Genomic DNA, 15,683 nt, shown 5'->3' with positions numbered 1-15,683 from the left:
TCCATGTCGCCTGCCCACCAATCAGCGTCGACCCTGCACTGACTATGTGTGGACCAATCAGATCACGCAAATAGAAATCAACTCTCACGTGATTATACTGCCTGAGGTATGATACCCTGATCGGGAAAGGCCGGAGCGATCGATGACGGGCTGCACTGCGCACGACGGACGCAGCCTGAGGCAGCAACAGCCGCCTCACACCACCACCCGCAAAATCCTAGCGCAGCCGGCCGAACCTCTGACTTCAACCTCGTCAACACCCGTCCCGTTTCCTCACCACCGCTCCAATCCACTCCCCCCTACCTTGCTGTGCATTTTCCTCTCGCCATGTCGCCCATCTCCGTCTTCCGTGTCGCGACCCGCGCCGTCCGCCCCGCCGGTGTCTTCAGAGCTCCCCAATTGCCCCGGTCCCGCGTGCAGACCCCCGTTGCTCTCGCTATCAACCGTCCGGCTTTCAGCACCTCCTCCAAGCGCCTGGGTGGCCACCACGAGGACGAGACGTACGAGGAGTTCTCTGCCAGGTATGCCCTTCCTCCTACGCAGCCATTGGGCCCTCCGACGTGCCGGAGGCGGCGCTGGCGGCCCATCGCAGGGGCATCTTCGCCGACACCCTCCTGATGCCGGAATTCGGGGGTTTTCGATCGCTGAGACCACGACCTCCCGCCGCTGACATGCGTCGATGCACAGATTCGAGAAGGAATTCGACGGTGTCCAGGATGTCTTCGAGCTCCAGGTAAGCCCACCGACCAACCGCCTCATTACAAACCCCGTGTCTGCCATTGGGCCGAGTCCCAATCCCGAATTCGTCCTCCACCCCTGTCAATATCAAAACACTGACACCGTCCGCTGCAGCGTAACCTGAACAACTGCTTCGCCTACGATCTCGTCCCCTCCGTCGAGGTCCTCTCCGCTGCCCTCAAGGCCGCCCGCCGCGTCAACGACTTCCCCACCGCCGTCCGTGTCTTCGAAGGTGCGCTCAGAGCCCCCATGCTGAATCAACCTCCCCGGAGCCATCACACTTACTCTCTCGCAGGTATCAAGGCCAAGGTCGAGACCCAGGAGCAGTACAAGCAGTACCTCGAGGCCCTCGAGGGTCTCCGCCAGGAGCTCGGCGTTGCTCTCCGGGAGGAGCTCTACCCCAACGAGCAGTAAAGGGCAAGTGCGTGAGAGGAAAAAGAGCGCGTTCCGTTGCTTTGTTCCTTTGCTTTCGTGTGGCGGGTTGATAAGATAGGAAAGCTTGTATACATACTACTACTTCTAGCCTAGAATGCAGTTGGATGAGGTCCTGCAGTGTGCCTTGGTGGTGGTGCGCGTCCCTTTCCCGTCCGTCGGTGTGTGGGTGTCGCTGTGCGTGCGCTTTTCTATACCAGTTCTATTGTCAATGTTGTATGTTGTGAGCATTGTGCGTGTATTTGTGTGTTATTGAGATAGTCAAATAGGGGGTTGTCTTTCTTATAGCTCTTCGCTGCGACAGAGGATAGGTCGTCCAATGCGCTGAAGTTTTATCTTTCCGGTGAGTCCGGGCGACATATTCGATCGACGAAGACAGTCGGGTTAGTATGTGCTGCATATGATGTGCCAACAGTAGAGAAACGCGAATATCTACAATTTATCATACGAGTGTCGTTTGCCATGACACATCCATCCGACAGGAAGCTGGATACCAGGAATAAGATATAGATACATAGAGGCCGGTCCAGCGATTCCTCAAGGTACCAGCAAGTAAGGTACCAAACGAGCAATATGTAACACAACATCGAAATCTCAAATTAAACACATTAGAAGCCCAACCCATCACAACGCCCCCAGTAAATATAAAGTGAACAAAGAATCCCCGGTCATGCTAGATGGGCGGTTATAGCAGGAGTCAGTCATAGCCACATATAGGTGTCGTCTGTTTAGTCATGTCGGGATAGTATTGCATACAGCTGTATGCATACAGGGCTCTGAACATCAGGTGCATGGCACCGGATAGAGTCCGCCCCTGACGGACGTAAGACCTGATTCAGCTTGCCTGCAGCCGGGTATTGAAATCGCTGTCCGTCTTATCATGACGATTTAATGCATTCCGACATGCTTGAAGTAGCTAGGACGGCAGTCTTCCTTGGCGAGGAAGGGCTCACCGGCGTAGAATTTTCCGGGCGTGCAGCCGTGGCACTTGGGCGAGTTGGGGCAGTTGAAGTAGGGAATGTGACGGTATCCGATATCACGGAACCTGTGAGGACGATAGTTAGCGACGTTCCAAAGACGGACAGTATGCAAAGAAAACCACGCACCAGTGAACCTTCGCTGCGTCTGCAAACAAGCCAACACCGATAGAATGGACAGGAGCATCACCCCATCGTTCGTAGAAGAAACCACCAGACCGATCCAGATGATCGAAATAAGCAGAGTATTGCTCGCCCCTGAAGAAATCCATGTCACCGATCTCGAAGTTAGACCAGAAGTGGCACGTCGAGTATCCGTTCGCATCGCGAGTGTGGTCCGGCCGGAGCTGGTCATCGGTCAACCAGGCCATCATGTTGTTCTCGGACACGTAGGAAGGGTTTGCCGCGAGGAAGCGCTTGGTCTCGGGCCAGAGAGTCGGAATACTCTCAGGTGCGTCGAAAAGGTTGATAGTAAAACCGTAGGTGATGTTGTTGTCGGCCACGTAGTGGAAAACATCGTAGTCGATGTCGCAGAAGAATTGGACCTTGGGTTCGACACGCCAGTAGTAGCGATATTTTTCGAGGATGGGATGGCGGTAGAACATGCCGCTATTCCACCGGCACATCTGGTGGTACGAGATCTTGTCGCTGTACTGGATGTGCTTCTCTTTCAGGATTTCGGCGGATTCGCGGAAGAGGTCCATGTTGATCCATTCGGGGACGTCCCAGTGTTCCTTGGGTACTTGCTCTGTAGACATTAGGTCTTAGCATACCGTGATATATTCCTCGACTGTGCGCCGGCTCAACATACCGTAGAAAGTCTTCGCCTTGATTTCCGCCTTGGTCCGCTTCTTGAATTCCTCGGTGAACGGCTTGTCGTTGAAGAAGATCCACGGGTAGTTGAACTTGCTGTTCCATGTCCGTTCGAGATCCCGTATCGTCGGAATCAGCTCGTCCAATTCCTCGTTGCGCACCAGAGAGATGATGGCGGCGGGGACGCGGGCAGAGTTGGGGCTGTCCGGATCATAGTCGTGATCCTCTGCGCGCCACAATTCACCCTCGGGTTCTCCGGTTGCTAGAATGAGAGAGAAAGTATGTCAGCACCGAGCGTTCACAGACTTCCATAATCCGGGCTCAAAGGAGCAGAAAGGGACATACGGTCGAGAAGGGGGTCTCGTTTCATGCCCTCATATGGCCCCTTAGTGATGATGGCGGAGGGCCCCTTATTGTTCATCTGGAAGATCAGGAAGAGACACAGGATGATGCATGCAGCACCCAGCATGCGAATGGGTCTTGCGACGGCCATCTTGACGGCCGAACAGAAAAAATTTACCAGGGGAGCCGACTGGATTGGAAAAGGGAGGGTGACAGCATGAAATTGTTCGGGGCTGCTGAGTCTCCTTCTGTTGCTGGCCAGATGCCGCCTTACCCCGACGGGCATAGCGTGGCGACTCCCGCCCATCCTTCCGACCTTATTTACTTTGCGGCCAAACAATCCCAGCGCCAGCGTCAGCGCCGCGTAACCCCCTGCATCCACCGCTCTTCCAACGGACGATGGGGCCTGGGAGGTTCGGCTCCGCAGATTGTGACTTTGCGCATTCGCTAAAATTATGGCTGTCGCAGCCAGCCTCAGTGACCTGACGGAGGAGCTTGTTGCGACCGTTGCGAAAGTCGACCAAAAGGCGAGTATGTCCGTGCTAGTGTACTATCCCCCAGAACTACGCGCTAATGGAACTGTATAGGACTCCCCTCGGTTTAGATTCTTGAAACGGCGGACCGAAGACGCGTTACGATCGAACGCTTATCCACGTACGGATCAATTCGCCGTAGCACACCAATTGGAAGGCCTGCAGGAGAAATTCCGGGTCCTTAACAGAGATGAACTGGCCGACGCCCTTCGAAGCCGTTTAGTGGAGCTGGAAGAGCACCAGAGTCGGTGGTTCCCGGAGATCCTGTCTCTATTCCTACAGCTGGCCGATCGCCCTGCGCAGCGGTCGAGATTAGACCAGATCGAAAAAGTTCAGCCTAAGGGGGTCCCTAAGTCTCTATCATGGTCGGAATTGGATGACACGGGCACTGCTTACTGCGAGGAAGATATCTGGGAGACTCCGGATTTTGGTGCTGAATCGTCAGATGATGACCTGTTATCAATCTCAAGCGAGAATTCTCATCGCTGCAAGCTACTGCAAGACCCTATAACCCCCGATGAAGACTATGTGATCCCGGACGAGGTTTTCTCTTCGGGAGAGACCGAAGAAGATCTCCTTGCATCCATCGAGCGAGTCCAGTTTTGGAGAGAGGAGAACCATTCTGGTACACAATGTGAAGGAGTTTCTTCTCGCGTCGTTACAGAGCTTCAGGTTGTCAGAGAGGCCATATTCATGCTGCAAGGGTTACCTACATCCGTTTTCTGGCATCTTGACGATGGGACCATTGTCGTAGATCGTCGATATGCCCTGAGGCATTTGTCGAATGAGGCCTTATCGTCATTGTTACGATCACTGAGCGCCACCGGGGCTCAAATTGACGTCTTGAGACGATTTGTCAAGACTCTCGACCTCGCAAAATATGCACCGTACGTGCGTACTTTCAACAGAGGCATTGAAGAGTGCCTAAATGAGTTTGACAAGTATTTGTCAAATTTGCAGTCGAAATACCTCTCTGAAGGCTCCACTGCGTCCGTCAGTCTTTTGCAGTTGTCCGACGATGTTCGCCGCCAATCCAGGTTATTGCTGCTCCTGTCATCGCTAGTATCCGATCTCCAGCAAGAAAACCAAGACAACTCGGCGCGATGTCTCGATCTGCTGTATGAATTGGTCGGCATGACCCAAGCAACCGGGGATGACACTGAATTTATCTACCTGGCAAAGCTGTTTTTTGCGTGCTTCGAAACATATGCACGGCCTATCCGCACCTGGATGGAGACAGGTCAATTGGAAGAGTCCGGTGCCTTCTTTGTTCTAGACAATCGCGATGATAGTGACCTGCGAACAATGTGGCAGGACTGGTATACCTTGGATGAGACTGCGGGACTCCTGCATACGCCGAAATTTGTCCAGTCTATCGCGCGGAAGATTTTTATCACAGGTAAAAGCCGAGTCTTCCTGCGCCAATTGAGTGTGACTGCAGACGTGGAGCATCGTTCAAAATCTTCACTAAGCCTTGAAGACGTTCTTTCCCCGGATTCTTCGCTTTGTCTCCCTTTCTCAGCACTATTCGAGTCGGCTTTGGGAAACCTCGTGGACCGAAATCATGCTTTGGCATCATCGTTGCTGCGCAAAGAACTAGGTGAACAATGTGGACTATGGGTCTCCCTGCAGAGTCTGGAACACATCTATCTCTGCAAAGACATGAGTGTTTTCGGACCAATTGATGATAAAATATTCGACCTCATCGACCGGGGTAGGGCGGCCTGGAGCGACAGATTTTTGTTGACTGAACTAGCGCAGAGCGCGTTCAGTGTCCTGCCATTTATTGACACATCCAGGCTTCTCGTCCGATCTTCGAACGATATCATTTCCAAACAAAGTAATCGCAGATCTGTGTCAATGCTTCAGGCAATCTCATTGGATTACGTTCTTCCCTGGCCAGTGGCGAATATAATCACCAAGGAATCCATTCTGCGATACCAGCGGCTCTCTGTATTTCTGATGCAGATCCGTAGGGCCAGGCAGATAATTGTGAAACAGCGTCTACAATATTCGGTTCCGACGGACCGAACATTTGATGACAGAAGTAACGCACTTAGCTTTGCGCTCCGCCATAATATGCTCTGGTTTTTGAACACGCTCTACAGTCATCTGACGGACTTTGTCATATCAACAACCACCCAGTCCTTACGGCGGTCGTTCTCTGAAGCCAGTGATGTTGACTCGATGATTGCAGCGCATCGTGCGTACATGTCTTCCGTCGAGGATCAGTGTCTCCTGTCCAAGAATCTGTATCCCCTTCACCGAGCCACTGTCGCCCTTCTTGATCTGTGTGTCTCTTTTGCGGATGTCCAAGCTATGCGACATGGCAGAAGCCGGCCGGACCCAACCAAAGTTTTTTATAAACACGAGAACTCCCAAATAAGCCAACCTGGGAACAGCTATTCCAGTGATGAAGATGATGACGACGATGTATACGACTCTGATGACATGGATGCTTCCACAATATCCCTTCATGCGACACATTACGTGGATCGACTTAAGGAGATCAACGACCAATTTCATCGACTTATTGCGTTTATGGTGGCCGGCTTGAAGGGCGTGGGACGCGCTGACGGCCAGTTGAGCTGGGAGATATTGGCGGAAAAGCTCGAGTGGCGGAAGGAGCGCCTCTACTCCTGATATTCTATCTGAAATGAGATTACTTGATACCCGGTTGATCGCGACAGTGCATTCGGTAGTCCTTTGGAGCCATTAAGCTGTGTAGCCCTTCCTCAGGCATCGATGGAATGGGGAAGCGTTGTTCCGACATCGCACCACGTGACTGATAAGCTCCGCCGATAAGTCGAAAGCGGACTAGCGCGGGGTTTCCCCCCCAGAATGAAAAAAGAATTGCTTTGGGTTTTACGCCGACGGGACGAATGAGCAGCTCAACGCCTTGTCGCTGTGCTCCTTCTTGCCAGTCGAACAACTGCCTGGAGGTGTCGCGTCAGACGCATCTCCTTTGAGAGTTGTATCATCTCCTTGGATCTTGCGATCCATCCCATCAAGACCCAACCCGCACTTCCGAATCATACTTGAGTCATTGACTCCGAAACCACAACGTCCGCCACATCCTCACGTACCCTCACAATGGCTTCGACGTCCGCTGATTCCACGTATATCGCCATCCCCGGCTCCGTTGCCTTCTCGCACTCTCGCGGTCATGCCCTGGCTGCCAGTATCGGCGCCCAGGATGTCCGGGCCCAATGGATCCACTATGTCCATGCCACACAGCCCTTGGACGAGCCCCAACAAGCTGTCTTGAAGCAGTTGCTGCACTACGGTGATATCACTGATATCCCGGAGACTTTCAGCGACAAGGACGGCCAGTTCGACGTTTTCCATGTCTTCCCTCGCACCGGAACGATCTCCCCATGGAGTTCCCAAGCTACTGGTATCTCCCATGTCTGTGGGCTGCGCAAGTACGTCAAGCGGATTGAACGTGGTCTGAAGATCTCGTGCCTTCGTGCGCAATCGGGTGAATACAAGCCTGGGTTCAAGGATGTGCTTCACGACCGCATGACGCAAATCATGAGCGAGGAGGAACCCGACCTGCACCTCATGTTCTCCGAGCATAGCCCTCTCCCTCTGGAGACGATCCCCCTTCACGGTAGCGACAAGACTCCCAAGGAAGTTTTGCAAGAGGCCAACAAGCGACTTGGTCTGGCTTTGGAAGAGTCGGAGATTGATTACCTGGCTGACGCCTATGGCCCCAACGGTCCCATTGCTCGGGACCCCACCGATGTCGAACTTTTCATGTTTGCGCAGGTCAACTCGGAGCATTGCCGTCACAAGCAGTTCAATGCGTCATGGGTCATCGATGGAGAGCAGATGCCGAACAGCCTTTTCTCTATGATCCGGAATACGCACAGAAAGAACCCCGAATATACCGTTAGTGCTTACAGTGATAACGCTGCTGTCCTTGAAGGAGATGTTGCTACTTTCTGGGCCCCTGACCCCATGACCGGAGAATGGAACCACACCAAGGAGGTTGTCCACTTCCTGGCCAAGGTTGAGACACACAACCACCCTACCGCCGTGTCTCCGTACCCTGGTGCTGCCACCGGATCCGGAGGAGAGATTCGTGACGAGGGTTCGGTCGGACGTGGATCGAAGCCCAAGGCTGGTCTCGCTGGATACTGTGTCTCCGATTTGCTGATCCCTGGCTTGAAACAGCCTTGGGAACTTGAAGTCGGCAAGCCTAACCACATTGCTAGCAGTTTGGACATTATGCTCGAGGCTCCTATCGGCAGTGCTGCCTACAACAACGAATTCGGACGTCCTTGTATTTTGGGTTATTTCCGTACGCTCCTTACCGAAGTCGATGTCGGAAACGGTCAAACTGAGGTTCGCGGCTACCACAAGCCTATCATGATCGCGGGTGGCGTCGGAACTGTGAGACCCCAACACGCTATCAAGAAGCCGGAGATCGTCAAACCCGGTTGCTTCCTCGTCGTTCTTGGTGGACCCGCCATGCTCATTGGCCTTGGTGGTGGTGCCGCTTCCAGTATCACCTCTGGCGAGGGTTCCGCAGAGCTCGACTTCGCCAGTGTCCAGAGAGGAAATGCGGAAGTTCAGCGGAGAGCGCAGGAGGTCATCAACGCCTGCACTGCCATGGGAGCCAACAACCCCATCAAGTTCATCCACGATGTTGGCGCTGGTGGACTGTCTAACGCGTTGCCGGAGCTGATCCATGACTCCGGCCTCGGTGCTACTTTCGAGCTCCGTGAGATCGACAGCGCTGACAAGAGCATGAGCCCCATGCAGATTTGGTGCTGTGAAGCTCAGGAGAGATACGTACTGGCTGTTGGCGAGGACGGCATGAACAAGTTCACTGCCATTGCCAACCGTGAGCGTTGCGGTTTCTCTGTTGTTGGCCGCGGCGCTGGAGCGTCTGACGAGGAGAAGAGACTCATTCTCCTCGACAGAGAATCTACTGAGTACCCCAAGCCCATCGACCTGCCCCTGTCGGTTCTCTTTGGAAAGCCGCCCCGGATGACCAGAACTGTCGATTCTCGCAAGCTGAAGCTGCCCGCGGTGGATTCGAGTCTTACTACCTACTTGCCTGCTGTTGCGCCCAACAATGTTGAACTCATCAGCGAGGCTGCTAAGCGGGTCCTCTCTCTTCCTGCAGTTGGCTCGAAATCCTTCCTTATTACTATCGGTGACAGAACTGTTGGTGGTCTTACTGCTCGCGACCAGATGGTCGGCAGATGGCAGACTCCTGTGTCCGATGTTGCCGTCACCGCCACCGCCTTGCAGTCGGGCATGAAGACTGGTGAGGCCATGGCTATGGGCGAGAAGCCTACCCTCGCCTTGATCTCCGCAGCTGCCTCCGCACGGATGGCTGTTGCCGAGTCCCTTATGAACATTGCTGCTGCTGATCTTGTCGACCGTCTGAGCCGTGTCAAGCTCTCTGCTAACTGGATGTCCGCCAGCAGCCACCCCGGCGAAGGTGCTGCTATCTACGAGGCTGCCGAGGCCATTGGTATGGATCTCTGCCCTAAGCTCGGTATCAGCATCCCTGTTGGCAAGGATTCCATGTCTATGAAGATGAAGTGGACCGATGAGAACACGAAGGAGAACAAGGAGGTCACCGCTCCGATGTCTTTGGTCATCTCTGCTTTTGCCCCCGTGGGCAACTTCCGTAAGACCTGGACCCCTGCTTTGCGCCGTCTTGAGGACGTCGGTGAGACGGTTCTCATGTTTGTCGATCTGTCATTCGGTCGCAAGGCCCTTGGTGGATCTGCCCTTGCGCAGGTCTTCAACCAGGTTGGTGACGAGTGCCCTGATGTCCGCAATGTCGAGATCTTCAGAGACTTCTTCGACGCTACCCAGCAGCTGCAAGACGCCGGTATTGTTCTGGCTTACCACGATCGGTCCGATGGTGGTCTGTTCACAACCCTTGCTGAGATGATGTTTGCCGGCCGTTGTGGTGTTGAAGTCATGCTCGACAACATTTGCCCCACCGCAAACACGAAGGATGTTGTCGACACTCTTTTCAACGAAGAACTCGGCGCCGTGTTCCAAGTTCGTAAGGAGCACGAAATCCAGTTCCGGTCCTGCTTCGCTACCTGCGGCCCGCCCGCTGGTCTGATCCACAAGATCGGTCGTGTGTCTGAGAAACACAAGCAGAACCTTGTGATCTACCGCGGACACAGCCTGGTGTACCGCAACAGCCGTGCCAACATGCAGCAGGCCTGGGCCACGACTTCCTACCACATGCAGAAGATGCGTGACAACGCAGCCTGCGCAGATCAGGAGTTCGCCAACATCCTTGATGACTCTGACCCTGGTCTTTCGTGGAACCCCACTTTTGACCCGAAGGACAAGGCTCTGCCCATGCTCACTAGCTTGACCCAGTACTCGCCCTTCAGCAACAAGCCGCGGGTGGCTATCCTCCGTGAGCAAGGTGTCAACAGTCAGGCTGAGATGGCCTTTGCCTTCAACATGGCTGGTTTCTCCGCTGTCGACGTTCACATGACCGACATTATCTCTGGTCGCGTTTCGCTTGCCAGCTTCGCTGGTCTTGCGGCCTGCGGTGGGTTCTCCTACGGTGACGTCCTTGGAGCCGGTCAGGGCTGGGCCAAGTCCGTTCTGCTGCATGACAACACCCGCAACGAGTTCCAGTCCTTCTTCCAGCGCCCGGACACGTTTGCCCTTGGTGTCTGCAACGGTTGCCAGTTCTTGTCTCGTCTGAAGGAGCTGATCCCTGGCGCTCAGAACTGGCCCAGCTTTGAACGCAACGCCAGCGAACAGTACGAAGGTCGTGTCTGTATGGTGCGCGTGTCCGACCCCGATCCGTCCAGACCTAGCGTGTTCTTCCACGGTATGCACGGCACGTCCCTGCCTATCGCTGTTGCCCACGGAGAAGGTCGCGCGTCTTTCGCGGCTTCTCCCAACGTGTCGCCTCAGTCGTTCGTCCAGGAGGGTCTGGCCCCTGTCCAGTACGTAGACAATGCCACTCTCAAGCCTACTATGAAGTACCCCTTCAACCCCAACGGCAGCCCGGAGGGAATTGCGGGTGTGCGCAGCGCCGACGGCCGTGTCCTGGCCATCATGCCCCACCCGGAGAGAACCATTATGAACGGGATTGCTAGCTGGTTGCCTGCTAGTGCGGAGCAGTGGGGCGACATTGGCCCCTGGGGCCGTGTGTTCTACAGTGCCAGAAGATGGGTGGGTTAAATTGGGATTGCTTCTTACTTTCTGCGTTGTTGCATGGGCTCGTCTTTTTCAAAATTTATTATTTATTCGGTCTACTGGAGTGGAAAAAAAATCTTCGAAACCAGTATGTTTGGAGATCGTTGGTTCTCTGATATGTACATACAGAGTGTATCCTCTTTGTGCATCTAATTAGGTGGTGTTTGTTTGATCTCGATGCATAAAAGGAATGAATTCATTCATGTTATGATCCCACTTGAAAATCGCAGAACTAGCTTACCAGTCAGGCAATCAGATCTAGACCTATGTGGTGACGTCCATGAAAACCTTTTGGACAAACCAACGACTCATCCTGGTTTGTAGCCAAGAAAGCAGTTGCTGTGAACCTTGGAGAGATCCCCTCGTCATCCTTCCATATCGGGAAATACGCTCCGAGCAATGTTTTTCTCCGTCCGGGCATCCGTCGCTTGATAACACTGGCGCGCCAAGGCTCTTGGCTGGTGGATCTGGCGGTTCTGGCGATGCTTGAATGCAGGTCTCATTTGTCATTGAAATCGTTGAAGGCTAGTCTAGGGATCCTTTTGCCCCTGTCCGGGGACTGTTGATGGTGGAACATGGCAATAGGGAGACGGCTTGATGGGTAATCCGCGTGAGAAGAGAGAGGAGGAGGAACATCTGGGCCGTGCTGTATACATAGTTTGTACTATGCGTAATGTGAAAGATCTTGAGATGTAGAACTACAAGATAGCTACGCTTAGAGCTTACATCATGATCTCTACCTCCCAGACCCGCTTTAGGTTAAAGGGAGCCAACAGGGTAGACTGTAGTCTCCATCCGCCCTTTGCCTCGCTATATATACTCCACGGCATGTGTGGGAATTCCCCCTGGGGTAATGAGTGAGTCATCTTGCAACGCGGCAAACATAGTCTTAGCTCAGACACATGGTGGAAATAGAATGAAAGGCGAACATGCATATTGTAGGCTATCACATCCGGTGGAGGCGAGACGTTGCGATAAGCAGTGACATCGTGGTATATTACCCGAAGCGGTTAGCGGGCCCGTTCCCAAAGAGGAAATAGAGGGCAGGCGAGCCTAGATCGGGCCGAGTGAGCTACCCTCCTGGGCACATCCAAACACCAACCGGAGACGGGCGAGACCATCTATTCTGAAAGTTTTTTCGCAATGCTGGTCTATAAGTACCCACTGGATCGCCGTGCCTGGAACGAGTCTCTCCTTCCTGACCGTGCACATTCCAATCACTCCCCCCTGTTCGCGCCAATATGCAGGAACATAGTCGCTCAGATCTGTCGTCCGCAGTCACGCGGACCGCTTCCAGGGCCTCCGGTTATGGACAGTTCGATCCTTCGATCGATCCTACAGATCTCCCTTACCGCCAAGTCACCAATGATGCGGACCTCGAGGAATACATCCGGGAAACCGTTACGGGTGAAATCGTCAGGCCCGTCAAGTCTTCCGCGACGGGGAAGATCGAAGACTATAAACTGGTGACATTTACGATCGATGATCCTGAGAACCCAAAGAACTGGTCCAAGGCCATGAAGTGGTACTGCACCATGGTGGTCGCCTTCACGTGCTTCGTCGTTGCCTTTGCCAGCAGTGTCATCACGGCCGATATTGAAGGCCCATCGAAGACTTTTGGTGTGTCTCGTGAAGTCAGTTTGCTTGCAGTGACCGTCTTTGTCGTGGGCTTTGGTGTGGGTAAGTCTTGACTATCCTTTCTCACATGGGTGTATCAAAGCTGATCGATCACAGGCCCCATGGCCTTTGCACCCCTATCTGAAATCGTTGGCAGAAGGCTCATATATGGCAGCACTCTCCTACTGGCTGTGGTTTTCGTCATCCCCTGTGCTGTGTCCAAGAATATTGGAACACTGATCGTTTGCCGTGCCATCGATGGAATCGCTTTCAGTGCTCCCATGACGCTAGTCGGCGGTACCCTGGCTGATCTCTGGAAAAATGAAGAGCGCGGTGTTCCCATGGCTGCCTTCTCTGCCAGTCCATTCTTGGGCCCAGCTATCGGTCCATTGGCTGGTGGCTTTCTTGCTGATGCAACCAACTGGAGATGGCTCTACTGGCTCCAGCTGATCCTGGCCTTTGTGGCTTGGGTTCTGATTACCTTCACCGTCCCCGAGACCTACGCGCCCACCATCCTGAAGAGACGAGCCGCGAAGCTGCGCAAGACACAAAACGACGACAAATATGTCACCGAGATCGAGCTCGACGCTCGCCCTATGGCTGAGCGACTGCGCATCTTCCTCTTCCGTCCCTTCCAGCTTCTGTTCCGCGAGCCCATTGTGCTCTTCATCTCTCTTTACATGTCCATCTTGTACGGTCTGCTGTACATGTTCTTCGTCGCCTACCCGATCGTGTACCAGGGTGGAAAGGGCTGGAACGCGGGATCCACCGGTCTGATGTTCATTCCTTTGGCGATCGGTGTGGTCATGAGTGCTGCTTGCTCTCCCTTCGTCAACAAGCACTATCTGTCGCTGTATACCAAGTACAGTGGAAAGCCTCCGGCGGAAGTCCGTCTGATTCCGATGATGTTTTCCTGCTGGTTTATCCCCATTGGTCTATTCATCTTCGCCTGGACCTCCTACCCTAGCATCCACTGGATTGGTCCTGCAATCGGTGGCTGGCCTGTCGGGTTCGGCTTCATCTTCCTGTACAACTCGGCTAACAACTACCTTGGTGAGTATTCCTCCCAACCTCAGCGAATGGGTACAGATTGCTAACCGAAAACAGTTGATACGTATCAGCACCAAGCTGCGTCCGCTCTCGCCGCCAAGACCTTCATTCGTTCTCTGTGGGGTGCGGCCACCGTCCTGTTCACTGAGCAGATGTACGCCCGCATGGGTGACCAGTGGGCTAGTTCCTTCCTGGCATTCCTCGCCCTGGCGTGCTGCGCTATCCCTTACGTCTTCTACTTTAAGGGTGCGTCGATTCGTCGTTACTCGAAGTACGCGTTCGCGGATCCCGACGAGGAGAACCGGGCCGTCAAGGCCTAAGGCAGCGAACGCTGTTCATCGGGGACTTGTGATAATCGATTGGGCTTTCCCGGGCCTCTATACCCTATACTTTCACAAGACACATTTTATTCTTCTTTGCGATAATCCCGTTTACATTGCATGACATCAAAAAGCTGGAGTTTTGTTGGCGCTGTATGGGCGGCATGTGCTTACAAGATATCATAGACTATAGATACTAGTACGGACTTATAGAGTTGCGAATTAATATTCTTATTGGAACAAAACAAATGAAATAGCATCCCTTGAAAATCAATGTGTCGCAACTGGACGTGGTCAAGCAACAACAAATCAGACTTTGATATATCATAACCCTGACAGTAAATGAGAAGCAGCCTGGTAACATACGTCAGCACTATCTATCCATCAATGCCATATGCAAAAGAAGTACTCTTATAGCAATCCCAAGACCATATCCTTCTTCAAGCCCGTGCAAACCCCTTCTCCATCTGACCTGGCGTGTTCGGATATGCAGCAACCGACGTATATGTCGCAGCGGGCTTTTGCACAGCCTCCGGCGGCACCCACTGAACAAGTGGCGGAGGTCGAAACGCCTGCTGCTCGATTTCTTTGTTGCGGTTCTTCTTGTCTCGATGGTGTTTGAACGCGATGACCGCGACGGCGGTCAGGACGACGACGACGACGATAGGCACGAGGATTGCCTTGAGCAGAACTTTCGCGAGACCCATTGTGGGGGCTGCTGATTATGGCGCGGTGGGGTAGTAGATCTAGTAGCAATGCAGATAGATCTGGGTGTCAGGTATCAAACGAAGGCTGAAGCCACGAGGAAGAATGCAATTCACCACGGCGGGACAATAGACACCTGTTTATATATGCTAGACTACTCCTATGCTCTGCAGACACACTTGATGGTATATGCATGGTGATATCCTGACCGGAGGAGATGAGCAGGTTACAGACGTCCCAGCGCTAAATGGTGCTTCGTTATTGATGTAGACGTGCAGTTTGATATCCACATTAGGGCTAGACGGGACGAAGCCTATCCTTAAGGCAGCAAGAATGTGGTATCCTGTGGTCAGACCCTAGCCGTAGTACGCTATAGTTCAGTACATTATGGTCTCTACCTAGGTAGTTAGCCCCGGTTTAGTGTGATAGGCAACGACGTTCAGGCGGCTAAATGTGACCGATAGGCGTAGTCACATTAGTAGTGGCCATGTTGATCAAGCACTAGAGCCCTAAGGAGTCACCCATATAAGCAGGTATGTATCGGATTAGAAAACCGATGAACATGAACAGAGTCGACAACTATTTCACACGCCAAGCAGTTGTACCGCCGAGAAGACGTAAGCTCGAAGGAGCATGCTGAGTACTTGTACGCTGGCGATCAGTACGCTAATGGCCTTCGGTCATCCTCCGTATAGAGCACTATCCAGACGACGGAAGCAAGTTCCTTGGACCTCTGGGCGGTCACTATTGTGTTATTCACCTGGGTTGACCGGGGAGGACTGCCAGTTGAACAGCGGCAAGATAATGGGTAAGGAACAACTGACTAAGAAAGATGATCGCAATATTAATGTCAACTCCGTTTATATCGATACTAAAATTAAAACAGTTAAGCCTTATAGGGCTGAGCCGAAAGGGCTCTGTGATTTGTTCGAGTGACATAGTTACTCCAGACT

General features: G+C 53.2%; 5 protein-coding genes across 5 annotated transcripts; 4 read left to right on the top strand and 1 right to left on the bottom strand.

The window, feature by feature from the left end:
• Positions 1-327: 327 nt before the first annotated feature.
• Positions 328-1,152, top strand: ATEG_09242 (cytochrome c oxidase subunit VI; the record flags this gene model as incomplete). Its single annotated transcript, XM_001217863.1, has 4 exons — positions 328-521; positions 688-733; positions 853-970; positions 1,034-1,152. The coding sequence occupies 4 exons, from the start codon at positions 328-330 to the stop codon at positions 1,150-1,152; spliced, it is 477 nt and encodes a 158-aa protein (XP_001217864.1).
• Positions 1,153-2,058: 906 nt separating this feature from the next.
• Positions 2,059-3,453, bottom strand: ATEG_09241 (glycosyltransferase family 15 protein; the record flags this gene model as incomplete). Its single annotated transcript, XM_001217862.1, has 4 exons — positions 2,059-2,215; positions 2,277-2,895; positions 2,959-3,222; positions 3,306-3,453. The coding sequence occupies 4 exons, from the start codon at positions 3,451-3,453 to the stop codon at positions 2,059-2,061; spliced, it is 1,188 nt and encodes a 395-aa protein (XP_001217863.1).
• Positions 3,454-4,528: 1,075 nt separating this feature from the next.
• On the top strand, positions 4,529-6,478 carry ATEG_09240 (putative gamma-tubulin complex component GCP5; the record flags this gene model as incomplete). The annotated part of the gene is made up of 2 exons (XM_001217861.1): positions 4,529-4,722; positions 4,873-6,478. The coding sequence occupies 2 exons, from the start codon at positions 4,529-4,531 to the stop codon at positions 6,476-6,478; spliced, it is 1,800 nt and encodes a 599-aa protein (XP_001217862.1).
• Positions 6,479-6,928: 450 nt separating this feature from the next.
• On the top strand, positions 6,929-11,023 carry ATEG_09239 (phosphoribosylformylglycinamidine synthase; the record flags this gene model as incomplete). Its single annotated transcript, XM_001217860.1, has 1 exon — positions 6,929-11,023. One exon carries the CDS (start codon positions 6,929-6,931, stop codon positions 11,021-11,023), a length of 4,095 nt encoding a protein of 1,364 aa, XP_001217861.1.
• Positions 11,024-12,279: 1,256 nt separating this feature from the next.
• Positions 12,280-14,025, top strand: ATEG_09238 (MFS transporter; the record flags this gene model as incomplete). The annotated part of the gene is made up of 3 exons (XM_001217859.1): positions 12,280-12,718; positions 12,773-13,708; positions 13,763-14,025. The coding sequence occupies 3 exons, from the start codon at positions 12,280-12,282 to the stop codon at positions 14,023-14,025; spliced, it is 1,638 nt and encodes a 545-aa protein (XP_001217860.1).
• Between the last annotated feature and the right edge of the window lie 1,658 nt (positions 14,026-15,683).

The sequence above is a fragment of the Aspergillus terreus genome, genomic scaffold (assembly GCF_000149615.1).
Source record: "Aspergillus terreus NIH2624 scaffold_14 genomic scaffold, whole genome shotgun sequence".
Classification (NCBI taxonomy): domain Eukaryota; kingdom Fungi; phylum Ascomycota; class Eurotiomycetes; order Eurotiales; family Aspergillaceae; genus Aspergillus; species Aspergillus terreus.
The sequence above is the reverse complement of the archived record's forward strand: the minus strand, read 5'-3'. Positions and strand labels throughout refer to the sequence as shown.